General features: G+C 34.3%; 1 protein-coding gene across 1 annotated transcript in view; it reads left to right on the forward strand.

Annotated features, from left to right (window-relative positions):
- The window catches only part of LOC118200241 (protein SERAC1-like), a 134,785-nt gene that overhangs the window by 99,526 nt on the left and 14,878 nt on the right, over positions 1-20,381 (forward strand). The window contains exons 11-13 of the mRNA XM_035372179.2: positions 3,312-3,409; positions 17,233-17,421; positions 17,792-17,932. Of these exons, the coding sequence (XP_035228070.1) occupies positions 3,312-3,409; positions 17,233-17,421; positions 17,792-17,932 (428 nt within the window). The remainder of the gene's footprint in view (positions 1-3,311; positions 3,410-17,232; positions 17,422-17,791; positions 17,933-20,381) is intronic.

Here is a 20,381-nt window from a genome sequence, read left to right on the forward strand (position 1 = left end):
AATGTCTCCTTCTTTAGTCGAGCGTGTGTTACTGGTCAGATTCTTTTACCTCAACCAGTGCAACGCGTCAGCCGCTCTTTGTGCTTTTAGAATGCACAAAAAAGTGCATAAAGGTAATGGTTCTGTGTCAGTTAATGGGCTAAAAGCAATGGCTGCGACATTTGAGAAAACAGGTTCTCTGAAGGTTCAGTCAGGCAGAAGACGAAAACCTGTACCACAGGATACAATCGAAGCAGTTGCCACAGCGATTGTCAACAGAGGACCACACAATATTGCTGCCACCTCTAGCGCTCGTGGCTGGGAATATGGCTGTGCCTAACAGTACGGTATGGAAAATCTTACGAAAGATTATCAGCTTCTATCCATACAAGATCAGCCGTGTACAGGAGTTACTGTACCCCGACCATGATAAGTGATTGACTTTTGCTCTCACCTTTCTTGCCAGAATGGAGGTGGATGATGCTTGGCCGTGGAAAATCTTATGGGGAGACGAGGCCCACTTTTACCTGAATGGAACTGTGAATACCCAGAACTGCCGAATTTGGGATGACAAATCACCACATGCAGTCACAGCAATTCCCTTACATTCACCAGAGGTAACTGTTTGGTGTGGGTTCACAGCGGAATTTATCGTAAGTCCATTCTTCTATGAGAACATGACCTCAACAGGACCGGAAACCTGTTCTGTTACCGGAGAGAGATATCACCATGTGTTGAACAGCTTTGTCATTCCTTCACTGCAGCAAAGACAATGCCTGGGGGAAATCATTTTCATGCAAGATGGAGCCCCTCCACACGTTGTTGTGCGGATGCAACAGATGCTATGACTGAAATTCACAACAGAAAGAGTCATCAGCCGCTACTTTCCAACTGCATGGCCACCTCGGTTGCCTGATCTTACCCCATGCAACTTCTGGCTATGGGGGTTACCTTAAATCCAAGGTCTATCAAGGAGTGGTCCAGGACCTGGCTATGTTGAAGGATAACATATCACGGACTGTACGGGAGATTCCTGCAGACATGTTACTTTCTGCTGTTGGGCATACCGTGCACAGAATGCAATATGTGGTCCACAACAACGGCAGCCACATTGAACCTCATTTGAATGCAAAATAAAAGGTAATTTCCGTATTGATTTGCATTTGTTAACACTCTATTTTCTATTACACAGCGCCAAATATTTCCCTAGCAGTGACTTTTAGAACTAATTTGTTTTTTCGCAGAATCCTTCATCCCCCATCTTGTTTAATCTTCCTACAAAATGTGGCGTCATTCTCGCAAATAGATCTCGCTACAGAACACTGTGAGCACTGTCAGTTTAATTATGGCCACCCAGTATATACACATGATTATAAAATAAAAACAAGAGTATCATTTTATTACAGGAAAAGCTCCAAATGAATGGAGGTTCTAGTACTCTGTATTCATGAGCAATTCTAGCATGCGATACAAGAGAGCACTGAGGCATACAAGTCCCATATGATGTCCTGTATCATGTCATTTTACATTCGCTGTAAGCATGCCTGTAATTTGATCAAACTCATAGTCTGTGCAACTTCCCGTCCCAAATTACCCCAAACATGATTGAACAGCGTCAGATTTGTAGAGTGGACAGGCCATGGAAAGGTTGGGAATGTGGCAGAAGCATTCTTGTGACAATTGTGACAACCCTGCTGTGTATAACTGAGTATTGTCCTGTTTAAAGATGTCTCCTGACAGCCCTGCCATATGTGGAAATACTGGTGGTTGAAAGATGTCATGAACAAATTATTGGGTTGTCATGATGATCCTCTCAGCTTTTGAGGGCAGGCTGACCCTGGCCGCTTTGCTTGCAACCTTTTATCTGCTGGTCTTAAGATCTCCTAATAATAATTTAGGATGATTTAGGTGGGAAGAATATCTGCCAAGCTGAACATTGAACTTCCATCATTCCAATGATTCATTCCAATGATTTCTCTTTCAGACTGTGACTATTAATCATATTGATGATAATGTAACAGCATCCCTATGAAAAAAAATTGAGTACAGGCAAAATGCCTTTGTGAACCTTTTTTATATGCTAGAGAGATCAAAATTCATTGTCCTATAGTGGCATTATGCAATGTGCAATTGCACTGAATTTCTAGTCATTTGCCTATCTGCCTGACACATACCTTCATGCTAAGTTTCTTTATGATCTAACAATTACTTCTTGGTATGCAGTTTTTTTAGGCCAAATACCATCATCATTACATTAGAATAAAAATTTTGCATTTCATTGTAACATATTTACAAAACATAGTTTCACATGTTTTGCTGACAATAACTTAGCTGCCCATTGTCAAACAAATTTCATTTTCAAATAATACAGAAAGCTTGAAACACTCCTTATTTCTATTCTAACTTCCTTACTTAAAATCTCTCAATCAGGAAGTCTTTTTGAGTGTTTGGTTATGAGCAAGAGTGGTACGAGATTCTCAGATTCCATTGTCAGAATTATGTGAAAATTAGGTATATAGGTCTTGAAGGAAATCATATTCAATTTGATATTTCCATTCTAAAGAATTTTTTGCACTAGCTATCATTTGTAACATAAAGTTCGGTTTTTAATACATAATTTTAAAGGAATGCCCTGAAGAGTACAAAATTTAAATATTTTATCATGTGACAGTTAGTTCTTTATGTAACACATGTCTGGATTACATGTTAAGTTTTTCATTCATTTGATAATGCAATTATTGGTATCAAAACTCTGAGAAACAGGCAGGGAATTACTAACATAAAGTTGGAAATGTGGTATACTTATGGGAATCCTTTCATGTATTCAAACTTTCTTCTCTAAAAGGACAGCAAATGGTTATCAAAATTAGGAAATGCTAAGTGTTTTGAAATATTTTGCTTTGTATTATGCAAACTGAAACTCTTCATTTAGTTTCCCTTTATCTAAACTTTGAAAGACACCTTCGTGTAATATAAAAATATTATATATTTTATCTAATGAATCAGTGCATTGATTTTACTTATATTCATCTCAAAAACTGGGGGAAAACTATGCTCTTCTATGTGATTTTTAATCTTTTAAGTGATCATCTTTAATGGAGCGTAGCTATAACTAAAAACTTGTTTATCACAATTACAGAATTACTGAAATGTGAATAAAAATTCATTATGTGTAATATTTTATATTTCTGTATTTTAGTAACATAATTAGTTTTATTGAAATTAGATGTATACATTGTTTGAATATACTCTACAATTAATAATTTGATATTCACTGAATTATTAGTCAAATTGTTAATGCAATTTTTTGTTTATTGTGTTGCTTTACACAGAGATAATTTAGATGTCAAAGCCAAGGACATACTGCAAAAATTGCTGTTGTCAAAGATTGGGGAGAGACCTATTGTATGGGTAGCTCATTCTATGGGTGGTAAGTTATGAGTGTTATATTTGAACAGTTGCATGAGAATGTATATATGAAGTTATTACTTTATATGAGGTTTTTATTGCAAACAATAAATTCCTGCCTATTATTCAGATTTTACTCAAATATGTGATTGAAAAATCACATATTTGTTACTAAGCCATGGTCTTCGTTTTAAACCTTTAAATTTTATTTTGTGGAGTATCTATGGAACTGACATTTTCTAAAAATTCTGATATATATATATATATATTGTTTATGTATTATCGTTAAAGTGAATTGAGTTATTTCATTGAATATGTAGTTATTTCATGAAATCACTTACTAAGTGTGTAATAAACTAATAATAGTAACTTTAACTGTAGTGCTGTTTTAAATATAGTATTCAAAAGAGTAATTCTATGGTAGCTGCAACAGTCTGGTCTATCACCTTTTTTGAAAGATGGGACAGATGGAGCCTGCATCTCATTCAATGGGCACCTGCTCCGATGTCCAAGCCCTGCAAACAATAGCACATATAGCCGTAGTCAGATCAGGTTCGTCAACCTTCAACAGTTCAGCATTAATCTCATCACGGCCCGCTGATCTGTTTCAAATAAGTTTCTTGATTGCAGATTCAATCTCAAAAATACTGGTAAATGAAGGTCTTGTTCATCAGTATGGAGAGGAAATATAATTCTATTGTCTATATCTATAGTGTCTTAACCATGGAGCAAATCTTTAAAGTATTCCTTCATCTTGCTAAGATCTCATTCTTTTAGTTCAGGAGCACACCATCTTTATTTGTGCAGTATATTCCATTTTGCGTGAAATCTTTCCTGGTATTATTTATCAGCTGAAAGTATTTTCTTGATTCTTTTTGGGCCTTAAACTTTTCAATTTCTCTCTACTGCTCCTCAAGAAAAAGCCTCTTTTTCTTTCTATGTAGAATTTTTTCCTGCCGTCTTAACTCCCTGCATTCCTCCTCAGCTCTTCTGGTATAATGATTTTGAATCATTAATTTATAGGCAATATTTTTCTGTAATGTAGCCAGTGCACATTCCAAATCATACCAGTCTGTACTCCCATTCTTTTTCTTCTCTGGTATGGTGTCAGTTTCAGAATTATATATTATTTGCTTGTCTTTCTCAAATGTAGTTGTTATTCTGTACAGTTACTTCTGCTTGCAGATTAGTTCTGAGCTTAGTTCCATATGCATTTAAAATATTAGGGTTTTTAGAGTTTGTCAACAGCCAACCCCTTGCTTGGTTGTTCCCTCTTATGGTAGAAAAGTTTTTAAAGTCAACATCTAACTTTAGAGATAAGAAGGAAAAGGTCAGAATCCACATTCGCTCTTCTGTAACATCGAACATCCAATAGAATATGGTAGATTTGGTTAGAAGTCTTCCCATCTGTTTACCTCCATATTGCCTTATGTATATTCCTGTGGTGAAACACTGTGCACCAATTTATAATTTGTTTGGAACAGCAAAATTAGTCAAAAAAACCTCCATTGATATTACTTATAAGGTGTAAGCTCTGTACCGCAATGTTTGGTATTATTGTACTGTCTTTTCCAGCTTATGCATTAAAGTCTCCAATCAGGAGTTTCATACCACTCTTGAGCACAACCATCAAAGGTGCTTTCTAAACTGTCATAAGAAGATTCTTTTTCGGTAATATCCTTATCCTCAGTGGGTGCATGAGCAAAAATAATGCTAATATTGTAATGCTTATCCTCAGGCGCAACTTACAAATTCTCTCATTAACAGGTTTAAATTCAGTTACATAAACCTTCATTCTCCTACTCACAATGAACCCTACACTAAAATGATGCTGGTTATCCTGACAACTTGTAGTACACACAGTGTTACCTCTTTTCAAAGATCCCCCCCGGCAAGTCCAGCAAATTTCCTGCAATGCCAGGACATAAATTTTGAACTCAATAAAAACACCAACAAGATTTCTCAATGCTTCACTCCTATAAAGAGTTCTAAAATTCCGGCTTCGAATAATCAAATCCATTTTCTTGCCATGTTGCTTGGGTGAGATCCATCTGTCATTAACTCCTTGAGATTTCTGGACAGGTAGATTTTGCAAGGTGGGATTGTGAACCTCATGCTCCACCTTCAACCTGGAGGACCAATCCCTGATATAATCCCCAGGGGCAGGATGCCTGGCTATACCCCTGGACATTGGGTACCCATTTTAGTCATCTCTTATGAGATGCATGGCCCACCAGCGGCCGAGCGGTAAAGTCGCTGAACACTGGTAGTTCGGTCCGAGGTTCGAATCCCGCGAACTGGCTGGCTGCATGGGCGTTTTCGTGGTTTTCCCCATGTGTAATGTGTATACGAGCCAGTTTCCCTTAGAAAGTCCTCCATGAAAGGCATCCCTCCCCTTCGGCAGATAGCCCTCGTGTGCTTTGCCATAATTAAATACACCATACACCACCTTATGAGATGCATAGCCTACATTGGGACTAATCTTTCACACCTGGTCACCACACGGGTATCTCTACCACTCTGCTGAATAGATAAAGAGTTTCATATAAAATATCAAACAAAAAATCATTTGAACAATAAAACACTATATGGTTTTTTAATTTTTCTACTGCATGAAATCAAGGCCATCATCATGTTCAAGTAACTAATAATCACATGGCACTTTTGCTATCTAATATTTTAGAATTCTTTTCAGCTGTCAAATGTGATAACTTTTCATGGATGAGAAAAGAAATATTCTGTTTGACACCATCCTTACTTACAAGGAAGCTCTTTTAATTTGAACTCAGTTTTATGGGAAAAAAAAAAAAAAAAAGTACACATGGTCTAATCATCTGAAATCCAAATGATCCTGAACGATGTAATATCCTGACCACCAGTATTTTTCCCCTTGAATTTTTTTTCATAAAATCTTAGAGTGGGGAATATTATAAGTAGATGTGATGTAAAAGTGATTTTTCTTCTGACTAGCTGAGATTCCTGTATGTCGATTTCAAAGACTAGCTGGCTAGGGAACTCCACTGAGGTCAATGTGAGTATGCTGACTCTTGTTGGCTGTGACCATGCCTTTGGCCCTCAAGTGGTTGTTGGAAGGGCTAACATTTTTTTGTCTAACCTTATCAATAAATGAATCTCAAGACATATTTGGCATATATGTTTGGAGTGGGATGTTGATCATACAGATTTTCTTTTGGCACAGCTGGTCAGAAGAGAGAAAGAATTAGATCCCAAAGTACTTAATTTCAGTTAACATAGCAGATGTTCTTCTTAAGTTTCTAATTTAATCCAGGTCACCATTTTTTTGCAGGCTGCTATTATGGCTATCTTATCAAAATCAAAGTTTTAATTTTGATTATGCCAAAGAGAGTTTCTAATTTTGAAACTTTAGCAGGATCTGCAAAATGAAAACATATTTGGTACTACTCTTCTGTAATGGCCTTAGTGAGAGAAAATAGGATGGGTGCAATTTGGATTTACGAAAGTGCAATTTCAAAAGTAGGCAAAACAACAACTGCATTTTGTTTTAAATTTTGAGTACTATTGAAGATGTTATAAATGAACATGATGTAACAGAAGTTTCCATTGGGATGGCAATGTTTGATGATGATGTGATTTCCATTGTGATTAGTAAAAAAAGCTACAGACAGATTTTGCAGACTGAAAAGATTTTGATTGACAGTTTAGTGGGAATTCTCAACACAGCAATTGTTATAAGACAATGATTCAATTGAAAATATTGAACTTTGTAGCTGAACAAGAAATTGTGTCGGTCTATAAAATTAAAGAGAAATAAAGTATTAACGCAAAAAGAAAGAAGGAGTTTAAACAAAGGACATATTTGGGCTTACAGTGAATAAAATGTTTAATTAAACAAATAAACATTGAACTTTTTTGTAAATTTTGATTCCCATAAAATCATAAATGCTTCGTTATTTCATGAACAACTATTTCATGTTCTTCACTTTGTAATTTCTACATGTCATCTTACTAGATTTAAACTGATGATCAGAAATCGCCAAAGTCTGAAACATTTCAGATCTCAGATTTTGTACTGTAGTATAAAATATGTCTGTTAATATTCTATAGATCTGCAGTAAAAAAGTGGTAAAAATAATGAGATTTGGCAAAATGGCACTCACTATTTGCCAGCTATTAAAATTTTCAATGTTCAAGTTTGGAAATTTAGCAAACCTGATCAGTATGAATTGATCAAATAGAAATATGAAACAAATGAAGTGATAAAAAGCAAATATGTTTTGTCTGTCAGTACACACAATCTTAAAATAAAAATAGAACTTATGGAAATTTAACCCTTGAAAAATTAAGTCAGAATGCAATAAAATGTCGAAATTATTTTACATTGGAAAAATGCATTGTAACTTAATCATTTATAGTGATACAAGCAAAACTAGTGCAAGTAATAATAAATACACTAATTACAGATTGAATGTTCAGCCTTGATAAAAATGCAGTATAAAAAGGAACAAAATAATCTGTTTTACACCAATTACAATTAGCAAACTGAATCAAATTACAGTGTTCCCTCGCCACTTCGCGCTTCATGTTTTGTGGCTTCAGCGCTCCACGGATTTTTCCAAAATATTCATCAAAAATAAAAATGAAAAAATACAACCATGTCGGCAGCCACATTGCAGAAAGGAGCATTGTTTCATGTTGATGCACGAGAGAGAAGGATCCCTGCATGTCAAACAAAGAGATGAGTTGACTTAGAGTACATACCATGGGCTTTAAAGGAGTGTGATTGGTTTCCGGTGCAACATCGACCAATGAGAGTACGAGTAGATTTATCCCTGTGAGTTGATTGTCTGTGCATCATTGCTGCCTCACTTAGCAGATTCTCTTGTTGTATCTCGCCAGTCTTGTCCATGATGTTGACTGTCTTGCATACTGTATTTTAGTGTTGTGTTGGCAATAACTGTTTTTGTTTAAGCAATAACTTTTGTTATTAATTAAGCCCTTATAATGCCGCCTAAGCACTGCGCTCCTGTGTAAGCTTCCTCCAGGGCGCCCAAGAGGAAGAAGATGATGACCATCAGTGAAAAAGTGAAACTTTTAGATATGATCAGAACTTATGCATCTGTGGCACACCATTACGGGGGGGGGATGAATCTACAGTGCGGTGCATCGAGAAAGAGAAAGCAAATATCCGCAAAACTGCTTTAATAAAGAAGTGAAACGTGTGGTAACTCCGCGTAATAACAGAATTGTGAAAATTGAAGCTGCACTGGCATTGTGGATTGCTGACAAGTGACAAAAGACAGTGAGTTTGGACACTAATATGATCAGGACAAAGGCCAAAGCTGTCTACGACCAAATCTTGCCCGATGATGACAATGAAGAGGCTGAAGAAGGTTTTGACAAGCCTCAAGCCAGTAATAGCGCTTCCAGTAGTGATTTGCCTCCTCGAGGATGAGGCTTTTCAACCAGCAAAGGCTGGTTCGAATAATTTCAAAAAAGATACGGCCTCACAAGCGTGCTTCTGTATGGTGAGGCTTCCTCTGCTGACAACGATGCTGCTTTTCGTTATGTGGAGGAAGAGTTTCCTAACCTCATCAGTAAGGGAGGCTACCTCCCTGAACAAGTTTTCAACATGAATGAAACATGACTTTTTTGGAAGAGGATGCCTTCACGTACATTCCTCTTCAAGGACGAAGTGAAGAGGCCAGGCTTCAAGGCTCACAAAGACTGTGTAACTGTCATCATGGCTGGCAATGCTGCAGGTTTTATGCTTAAGCCAGGCCTTATTTATAAAGCCAAGAATCCACGGGCATTAAAAAAACAAAAATACGCCTCTGTTGCCCGTGTTCTAGATGCATAACTCCAAGGCCTGGATAACGAAAGCTCTGACTCTTGAATGGTTCCTCCATTGCTTCATTCCCCAGGTGAAGCTGCATCTGGCTGAAAAGGGCCTCTCCTTTAAGGTCCTTCTCCTGATGGACTGTGCAGGAGGCCATGCAACGGTCCTGCAATATGATGGTGTGCAGATAGAGTTTCTGCCCCAAAACACTACATCTCCAATTAAGCTGATGGATCAATGTGTCATTTGTGCCTCAAGGTCTCATTTCGGCAGTTGACGATGCCAATGACGAATTCACCTTGAAAGCATACTGGCGCAGTTACGACATTGCCTCATGTTTGTCTAATATTCAGCGAGCATTAAAGGACATGAAGAGTGAAACCATGAGTTCTAGTTGGAAGAAATTATGGTCGAACGAGGTGCATGACTATCCGTCCTTCACTCCTGAAGAAGTTCATCACTCAGCAGTGGAGAAGGCGGTGAGGCTGGCTCACACCCATAAGGAATGAAGGATTTGTCTACATGACAAAGAAGACATCAGCCGCCTTTATCGATTGCCACTCGGACCCACTGACCAATGAAGTCCTCCTTGAGATGACAAAGTCTGCAAGTGAGGAAGAAAACGAAGAGGAAGACGAAGAAGAACCTGAAAATCGTGGCCTTACCCTGGAGAGTCTGCAACATGGCAAGAGCGATGCAACAATTTGCACAAGACTTTGACAACAATATGGTTCGAGCTGTTGAGTTCAGCAATCGCGTTTACGGGGTTATGTCCTTGTACTGTGGAATTTTGAAGGAAAAGAAAAAACAAAGACAACAACTACCCATTATCAGGTATTGAATTAAAATTTAACCATGTTTCCCTCCAAGTAATTAACCTTATTAATTAGCACTGACACGTTTAAGTAAATATGTATACTGTTGTAATTTGTCTTAGATGTGTAAAGTATAAATACTGTTTACATATTTAAAGCATTCTTGTACCCGCATACATGAAAATTCCTAGGGACAAATCCTACTTCGCGGTTTTTTAGCTTTCGCGGGAGGTTCCAGTCCTCGTTAACTGTGAAAAATGAGGAAACACTGTACTCAAGTTTCAAAATTGTAAAGCCATCAGCAGTTGACCACTAAATGGCTGACACAACTATTTCAACACGGATTCAAATCACAGTGAACAGAGTTCCATGGAAGTTTTTGCATTATCCCCTATGTATAAGGTGAATACGAGCCATTTCCCTTTAGAAGTCCTCGCTTTCTTTTAAAATAAAAATTCAATAAATTTTCACCTGCGACACTACAAGTTTTCTTTTTCAAATCATTTAATGCATGCCAAATTTTTACCTTTCCCCCTTCCTTAGAATCCCATGATACATGATTAAGGTTTCAGCTGATTTTTCCCTCTCAAATTACGTATTAATTTAATTTCAAATGTGTCATTTTATTCAAAGGAAGTGTTCTCAGCTGATGAAGTAAGAATTTCTTCTATTACTTTGTTGAGCATAATTTCCCTTTCATATCTTTTGAAATCTTAGAAATCATATATTTCACTTCTCTTGTATATAATCTCTTGTATGTAATATTCTCTTGTATAAAATCTATTAATTTCAAAATGTCTGCTATATAATCTTCAAACAATATCCAGATCATGTATGTATTTTAAACCACCAAATAAAGACAATAATTTTAATTCAATACCTGATAATGAAGTACTGTGGATGCATAGAAGCAATCAACTAACAGGAATGAAGTGCCAGCAGCAGTGCACCACACTAGACCATTTATCAAACAACTTCTCTTTATGGTCTGAAAGCATTCATAAATTCAGTAGGGTTGGAAGTTAAATGTGTTTCTTGATATTTTTAGAGTCTGGTGCAAAAAAATATTCAGCTGCAGTGATCTATGGTTATTAAGTTCAGCAAATTATTGTTAATTGCAAAAATATTGCATGTAAGTGAAAGTAATACTTTATGTATTCTTAAGCAAAACAAAAGTTAATAATCAATAACACTTTATAGTGTGTTGAAAATTATGTCTGCATACTTGTACTGTGATTCAAGGAGCAAGTAGTAAACTAAAACCTGATGCTATTTTTTACTACAATAATGCGAAGAAGGGCATTGATATATCCGATAAAATTGTATCATATTACAATTTCTTATGCAAAACTGTTAAGTGATACAGAAAACTTATCACAGAATTGATTTGCACAATATCAGTTGTCAATGCATGGTATATTCGTAAGAGGTAGGGTACTAAAGCATTTTAAAATTTAGAGGAAATATTATTGATCAGCTCCTGGATGAAATGCCTACAGAATCACAAACACCTAAATGAAGAATTGCACATTTTCTTGAGAAGTATTCGGAACTGGGAGAAAGCACAGAAACGATGCTGTGAATGTTATCAATCCTTATCTGCTCAATGAGATAGAAATATTGCTGCAAATGAATCGAAAAGGATTACAATGTTTTGCTGATTATGCGAGGTTGAACCACCACTATGACTAAAATGTTTTTAAAAAAACCCACAAAAACAAATAAGTATGTAAATACATTAAATCTAGTATAGTCTACCTGTAAAAATAAGCTTTTCAATAAAAAAGTTACTTTTAACCATATTGGAGTTACATTTGAGTCGATTAGCATAACTACTGACAAGTATGTACAATTTGTGGATTCATGCATTCCCGAAAATTTGTTAACTCTTGTGAAATCCAACTTCTGGATTAGCAAGTTATTTGTGTATACATTCCTAGTATTCAAAAAGGACCTTGGATGGTTGAATTACAGGATAAAGGCATCTGACTTACTGATGTAGAAAAAGAATCATTACCTACAGTACTTTTGATTGGAGCTCACTATTCTGGAAGTCTTCATACTGGGAATATTTTGTCATCTTATCTTGTTCCAGTACAGACACTATTTGGCTTAATTGTTATGGTCAAGATAAACAACTGCATTTCATCTCACCCTTCATCTTTGGTAATCAGTATGAATTAACATACTGGTTAGGAAGCAATAATTTAGATTATTTGTGGATGCAAGGGCATAACTGATCCTAGTGAATCAAGTCTAATGTAGAACTGGAAATGGATGTATTGGATCACTTTAATAGGACCTTGAGAAAAAATTATGATGGTAGACATGAAGTCAGTTTGCCATGAGTTGATCATCAGGACAATTTTCCAGTCAATAAAGACACTGCTGAAAAGAGATTACTTTCAACCACAAAGAAACTTAGATTAGAAGACTATAATGTGGCAATGCAAGACTGGTTACAATCGGGCATAGTAGAAAAAGTGCTAGATAATGAAATGGGGAAAATACACTACCTTTCATATCAACCAGTTTTCAAAGAAAATTCCTTCACACTAGTTAGACCAGTATTTGATGCAGAAACCATTAAGAAATTGAGAATAATAAATGTCTTTATGGACAGAGAAAATATGAGAGTCGAAAACCAAACTGATTGAAAGAAAGATCACTAAGATTTTATCTATCCCATGCTACTTCCAAGCAATCAAACTTGAATATATCATTAAAAGATATGCATTTAGAGATGCATCACGCTGGCTTACATGTTTTGTTGTTCAAGCTAAGAGAAACGTTCCAGATACTGAAAAGTAGGAAGACAGTTCGAAGAGTTATATCTTGATGCATCAAACAATGCAAAACATGAAGCTAAAAGAATGGAGAGTATTTCAGTATCTTAACTTGCAAATAGTATTTGAGACTCTACTGTTTTGGGGATCTGTGGAGTGGATTTAAGAGATCTGCTTTTAAAAAAATCAGGAAAAGGCCTGGATTATCTTGTTTCCTTGTGCTATCTACAGAGCCATTCATTTAAAATTAGTGTGTGTGTGTGATCATGGCAAAGCCTCAAGGGCTATCTGCCTTAGAGGAGGGATGCCTTCGTGGAGGACTATGTAAGGTAAACTGGCTCATATACACATTACACATGATGAAAACCACGAAAACGCCCATGCAGCCAGCCCGTTTGCGGGATTTGAATCTCGGACCGAACTACCAGTGTTCAGTGAGTTACCGCTTGGCCACTAATGGGCCTTAAAATTAGTAACCTCTCTTTTAACTCTTCATCTTTTAAGTTTTTTACTTGGATTGTGCGGATTTATTGCAAGAAGAGGATGTCCTATGGTTATTTACGGTCATAATGGAAGTAATTTCGTAGAATCTTTTCAAATTCATATACTGGGATGTCATTTAATTTGTGGGGAATCGTTCCCATTTCCCTCAACAGATGGCAGCACTATCCAGAACTTGGTTTCTTTCTCATCTCAAAGTGCATTCCGGGATTATAGATAATGTTCTTTTTTTGGTGGGAACACTGCTGTAAGACCAGTATGTGCTATGTGCACTGCTATGAGACCAGCTTCTTTAATAGCAAAAGCAGTAATTGATAATTGGAATTATATAGTTGTTAGTGAATTGTGCTCTAAAGCATTAGCATCTTTTCTTATGTACACAAGAAGCTCATGCAACTGATCTGATTGTAAAAATATGTTGAACTGCAGCAACTACCTTTACCACAAAACTGAAGCTTCAATAAACGGAATCCAATAGAATTTTATTCTTCCTACAGCTCCTTGGTGGGGAGGGTTTCTGGAGAGGATGATTCGGATAATTAAAAAACTTCTACATCAAGTTTTCGGAAGATAATTTCTAACATATGAGGAGCTCATGAGCCTTTTGTGTATTCACGAAACTGTAGTGAATTTTAGGCCACTCATGTATGCCTCTAATGATACAGAGGTCCTTTTCTCGTTGACTCAGCAAGGTTTCTGGAAGAAACTAGAGAAGCTGGAATACTTGACTTAGATCAAATTGATAAAATGAATCTTAACAAAAGGTTAAGACATCAGCAAGATTTGAAGGATACTATTTTAAGAAAGAGATACAGAAATGAATATTTTGATCGACTGGTTCAATGCCTGCAAAAGCTTAAAAATTTTTTCAAAGCAAAAGTTGGATAAGATAAAGATGGGAGCATCAGAGTAGTTTGAGTTAAAAACAGCTCGTGGAGAGATGGCACAACCCGTTCAAAAATTTTTCCTTTTGGAAATATCTGCATCTGTTGAAGAAGGATCCCAGCAAAGAAGGGAGACTTTCCTAACCTGATCACTTTCTTCCTTCCACCCCAATGAATCAAAAAACTGTCTTGACAAAAATTGGAAGGACTTAACTCCTAGATTTTAGGATTGAACTTTTAAACTGAATTATTATTTTGAAATTAGAACTTTATTGCATATTTTGATTACTAATTTTATAGACTTGATCAAAAGGTTGGAGGATTGTGATGTTAATTGGAATTGCAAATGTATCTGTATCTAGGCAAACTGTCATAAAGATATTTTTTTTTCTTGTAGACTATATATGCCATAACTTGTAATAAAATGCAGTAACTAAATAAATATTGTTATTCAGTGAAAAGGATTTATAAAGAGAGAGTAGAATAGTACTCTATCCATTCTCAACAACAACATTCATCCCTGTTAGTAATATTCACCTTGGGCACAAAATCTTAGTTTTCAGTTAGTTCAGTTAATACATAAAGAACATGATGATGTTCATTGAGGGGGTGTCTTCATATCAATATCCCAACATGGGCTTACTTTTATGTAGGTAAGCTGGTATTTATCAAAACAAAAACATTTGTATCTCTGTCTGCATAAAAGTGCCACTCCTTTATGAAGTTCTATTTTTAACATGAGGCTAGAAATCTTCATAAAAGTACTAGCCTCTTTATCCTGGGGACAACATTTTATAGATTTCTGCCTTTACAATGAACATTAGCTAAACTTCATAAATATATATGCATTTTTGTGATGCAGAATCTTAACCCTTCTTTGGTTGTCAGAGTGTAATTCACTGGAAATTTTGATAAAAGGAGAGTAGTAAACTATGTTGTACAAAGAAATAATAGACTGATATCTGAAAAGTATTAGGCTCATTAGACAAAAAATGGCTGATCAGGTAGCTAGTCTTCAAAGGGCATGAAAAGGCTCATTCACAGTTCTTATTTAAAAGTTTACTTAAAAAGATTTATATATATATATATATATATATATATATATATATATATATATATAATTGTTCTTAACCACCATTATTTTGGGGGGCTTAAAATTTTTGAGTACTTTCTGCTTTCTAGTGTGAATTTGCTTCGAAAGGAGCCATTTTCATAACATATTAGAAAATCGGAAAAATATACAAATATAATTAATAAGCAGTTAATCTTCTGTGCACTTATCCAAAAGCTCTGTCAATATTCAAAGATGCACTTGACCATATACTGAAATCCTGCCCTGAGTTATAAAAAAAAATGTACAGTTAAAAGTCTTTAATCCAGGCTTGTCGGGACTTCGGCGATTCCGGATTATAGATAATTTAAATCTGGTAAGATGGCATGCAGAAATTATAAAATTAAAATTATGAAACCATAATTTATGAAATAAAGAGCAATTATGATCTAAAGGGTATCAAAATTTACAAAAAAAAAGCTTAATATTTATTTGTTTATTAAACATTTCTTTCAACGCGCGCATGCCTAAAGCATACATTACGCATAGTCGAAATTAGAAAATTGCAACCAGAAAACTGTTTGATGTGTATTCGTGATATTTATAATGATGAGGAATTTGATTTAAATCATATCAAAGACGGAGTACATCGAGATGAAATACTACATTTAGTAAGGAATTAGTAGAAGCCGAATAAAATAAAAACATCTGCCCTGAAGATAAGGATAGTGCTGACAGATCAACTTCCAGTTCATAGCGTGCCGCACTACCCCCCCCCCCTCGCAGAGCAGCGTGAAATTGATAAACAAATTTCAGAATGGTACGAAAAACAAAGGATATGCCTTTATCCATTTTTTGCAGCAATTCCACTTTTTGTTTGATGGACATCGAAACATGCTTTCGCTTTGTTGATAGATCCTTTGGGAGCTCCAGAATCGGAAATTCTATTTGACATAATTGAAAGTTCAAGCTCACTTTTATAAAATTGCTCTAACAGTGTGCAAAATATAATAAGCCGTATCCAATTTGAAGGAACAACGCAATCTGCAACATTAACTGAAATAGATAATTAGATAATTTTAGCTTAGCTTATACCGTCCGTTATACATTAAACGCGCATGTGTAAACGCCTATGCGCATGCGTGAACGCATTATGCGTTGACGCATGCGCAGAAAGTTTGTAGCTTTGAGATCCTGATTATAGATCATTCCTGATTAATGACTTTTGACTGTAGTTATAATTAATTAGTATATGTAGAATGAAATAAAGTATATGTATTATCATAATAATTTCTCAAAACTTTCATTTCGTCATTATCTTGTACTTATGTCAATATACATACATTTTATATACAGAGTGCTCACTAAATTCCAGTCCTTTAAGTGCCGAATGGCTGCAGCTACAGTCATAAAAGTGGTGTCTAGGTATAGTAAAGTGGCTATGCGCTATTAGATGAGATAGCTTACAAAAAACTATTGAAGAAGCTATCTGGTGGAAAGCGGAGTTAGCATCCTAGGAAAGAAAAAGTGAATGCTAATGTTGTAAAGCATTTAGTGAGCACCCTGTATATAGTTAATGTATAAGTTGTGTATCAATAAATGCATAAGTTGAGAGGTATTTAAAAGCAGTGTAAAATTATTATACAGAAAGAGCATAACAACAGTTTTATAACCAGTAATGATGTTGCTTTCATTCTAAATTATACCTATGTGCATAAATTGCTGAAAAATGATGGCTAAATGTTAAAAAAGTTTTTTTTTTTTTTTGTGGATAAGTTCTGTAATTTGATTAAGTTGGTTTTTAAGATTACAGTAAAATGTTGTATGATTCGGTATTGGTATTAAAGTTTATATAGTAGGTAAAAAGCATAATTTATGTATCAGTGCTGAATGAAAGGAACTTCATAAAGAATTTTAAAGCTGAACAAAATTAGTCAGATTCTGTGTTTAATTTTTTAAATTTAATTCAAGAAGCATTTTAAAATTTTAGGTCTTCTAGTCAAACAAATACTAGTGGAAGCTGCTGCAAGTACAGATGAAAAAGCACACTCAGTTTTATGTAACACAGTTGGTATTGTTTTCTTTAGTGTTCCACATAAAGGAAGTGAGATTGTCAACATACTGCAAATGATGCCTTTTGTTTTTCAACCGTCTGTAGATATTAGCCAACTTCATAAAGGTACGACATATTTTTAGAAAATACTACTTCATATTTTATTAACATTGCCCCATATTCATCCAAGAGTGATTGGACGATTCATTCCTTACACATATATTGTCATTTTTCTCAGTTATTGATTATACTGCACTGTTATTTCAATTCTGAACTTTCACTCCTAGTGAATATCTAAAAATATGAAATCAGTGTTAAGATAAATATCAAAGCTAGCAATATAAAGTAGTAACATAAGCCTCTTGAAGTCAATATTTTTTGTTGTTGTTATTGTTGCCTTTCCCAGGTATTAACTGATTCATTAAACTTTTTTTAATTTAATTGTTTTTCATAGTGTATGTCATTATATGTATATCAGTTTCATGGTATTTTTCAGGATCTTCAGGTTTACAATCCCTCCATGAAAAATTTAAAGATACTGTTCTTCAGAATAATATAGCTGTTTTAAGCTTTGGGGAAACTAAAAAATCCCGATGGGGCTTAAATTTAACAGTGCTCGTGTCATTGGATTCATCAGGTATTTAAAATTATTACTATATCATTTTTACGTTATAATGTAGTTGAAATCAGACAATCCTTGTTATCTTATCTTCTGAAATTAAAAGCTGAATTTTAATAGAAATCCGACTACATGGAACAGAAGAAAACTAATGCAAAATTTTAAAGTTAGGCAAAAATTAACATTAAACATATATTTGTTTTGTAGAAAAATGTTTTGGCTATTGAAGAAGCTTGATGTTATGCCTTCCTTAGAAAAGACAAATCTCATGTTGATTTCTCTCAATATGCATTCTCTTTTATAAAACCAAAGCTACTCTAAGGGTGAATTTTGCTAATTTTGAATGTCATTTTTCTTTTTAATTGCTCATTACTTGTACAATATTTTATTATAGACTAGAATTTTGATAATCTGGATAACTCGGGACAAAGGTTTATGTGGCTTGTTGAATTTTGAGAATTATAGATGTCCTACTAAATTGTAGCATTTACTTATAAGTTAATATCTTAATAATTATCTAGTTAAATTTCATTAGTTATGAACTGTTACATTTTATATATAATTACATTAAAAAGAAGGTAGGCTATGAACCGCATAAAATTTAATTGAAGACTCCCTCCTTATCTAAGTGCCATTTCCCCTACAATAAACAATAACCAGCTTTTCCATCCCTAACCTTTTATATGAAGCGTAAACAAAGACCCACAAACTGCGGGACTTTGACCCCCCCCCCACATTCTTTCTAAGAATCTGAATTCCCAAGAAAATGGTTGTTACAAAAAAGTTGTATTAATGCAACATTTCATTGAGACTACAAGCCTCTATTTTCACTTATCAAATATTGTAAAAATTGTGCATAAAAAAAAAATTTCAAAATAAAATCTGATATGTGCTAAAGTAAAAATGAATTTCTTTTACAGTCATACTATATTTTTATAATACTTAAAAGAATAATGAACCAGATCTTGTTTATTCTCCACAGAAATTCAAAAATTTCCAAGATGTAGATTTTAGCTGTTATATATATATATTTTAACAAACATTCTCTATTCGTAAAAAGCAAATACAAGTATGTATATATATATGTCGTATGATCTTAAATTCACTTAATGCGAAATTGAGTTATTCTACTACTTGCGCAATAGCTGCAAAGTAAGTTAATAATAATTTATTTACTAAAGAAATATTGATTATATTATCTCCTAAGATTAATTTTAGTAGAATTATCTAAAAAGAGTGAATTCATAGTTAGTAAGTTTAATTCCGAAAATTGTTTTAAAGTAACTTGAATGTAAATTTTTTTAAATGTTTAACGGGGACTTGAATTAAATCATGAATAACAAAATTTCAGTTGTAAAAAGAAATTAAATTAAAAGGAAGTAATCATTGCCATTGATCGGAAATTAGTTGACTTTTCAAGGGGAACAAACCAACTCCTGTTCAATGAACAATAATTAAGAAATGAATACGAAGGTGTTTCATCCTTTACTCAAGTAATAAGGCGATGCCAAACTGGCAATTTAAGTTAGGCCAAATATTTCCGTGAATTGAAGGGATCAAGAACCAATGCAGAGCATTAAAGAAGTCATTCTGATTAAGCATTTTCGCTAATTCAATTTTGAGTTAAAAGCAATTTATGCAGTAAAATTGTTAAATTACTTGAGTAATTGTCCCCCCAACACCCTAGTGTTTATGCATTTTAATTCAAAACTATTTGTATAAAATTAAACATTGGAAATTGGCATTATGAAATAGAACTCAAAGTAATTGAAATAAACATTAGAAAATTACGAAATATAAGAAATATAATGCAATCTTTGCAAAAACAAATAAAAAATGAAGATTTAAATTTAAAATATATATAATAAGAAAAGGGAGTGTACATGAAAATATAAAATAATGGGAACATATCAAAGATAAACTTTTATGGCATAAAAACCAGCAAATATCAATAATATGGAAATGCTCATTTAAAAGAAATATACTCAAAAATTAGAATGCCTGAATTAGAATGTAATCAGCTCAACTATCACTGTTAATTTATAATTATTTAAGTCTTTATTATTATTATAGGATTGAAAATTACAGTACAAAGTCTGTAATCCAGACTCGTCGGGACTTCAGATTCCGGATTAGGGTTTTTTTCGGACTATATATCATCAATTTAAATCTGGTAAGATGGCATGCAGAAATTATACAATTAAAAATATGAAACCGTAATTTATGAAATAAAGAGCAATTATGATCTAAAGGGTATCAAATTTTACACACACACAAAAAAAAAAACCTTATATTTATTTGTTTACTTTATTAAACATTTCTTTCAAAGCAAGTTGTTTAAGTTGCTTCGTTTTTTGTGCTAATATTTTCTCTTTAATTGTATAAACAGACATGATTTCTTGTTCAGTTACAAATTTCCACTGTTCAACTCCTGTAATTGCTGTATTGAGAATGCCGACTAACTTGT

This window comes from Stegodyphus dumicola, chromosome X2, assembly GCF_044657685.1.
Source record: "Stegodyphus dumicola isolate Sdum_Otavi_A_Nest chromosome X2, ASM4465768v1".
Taxonomy (NCBI): domain Eukaryota; kingdom Metazoa; phylum Arthropoda; class Arachnida; order Araneae; family Eresidae; genus Stegodyphus; species Stegodyphus dumicola.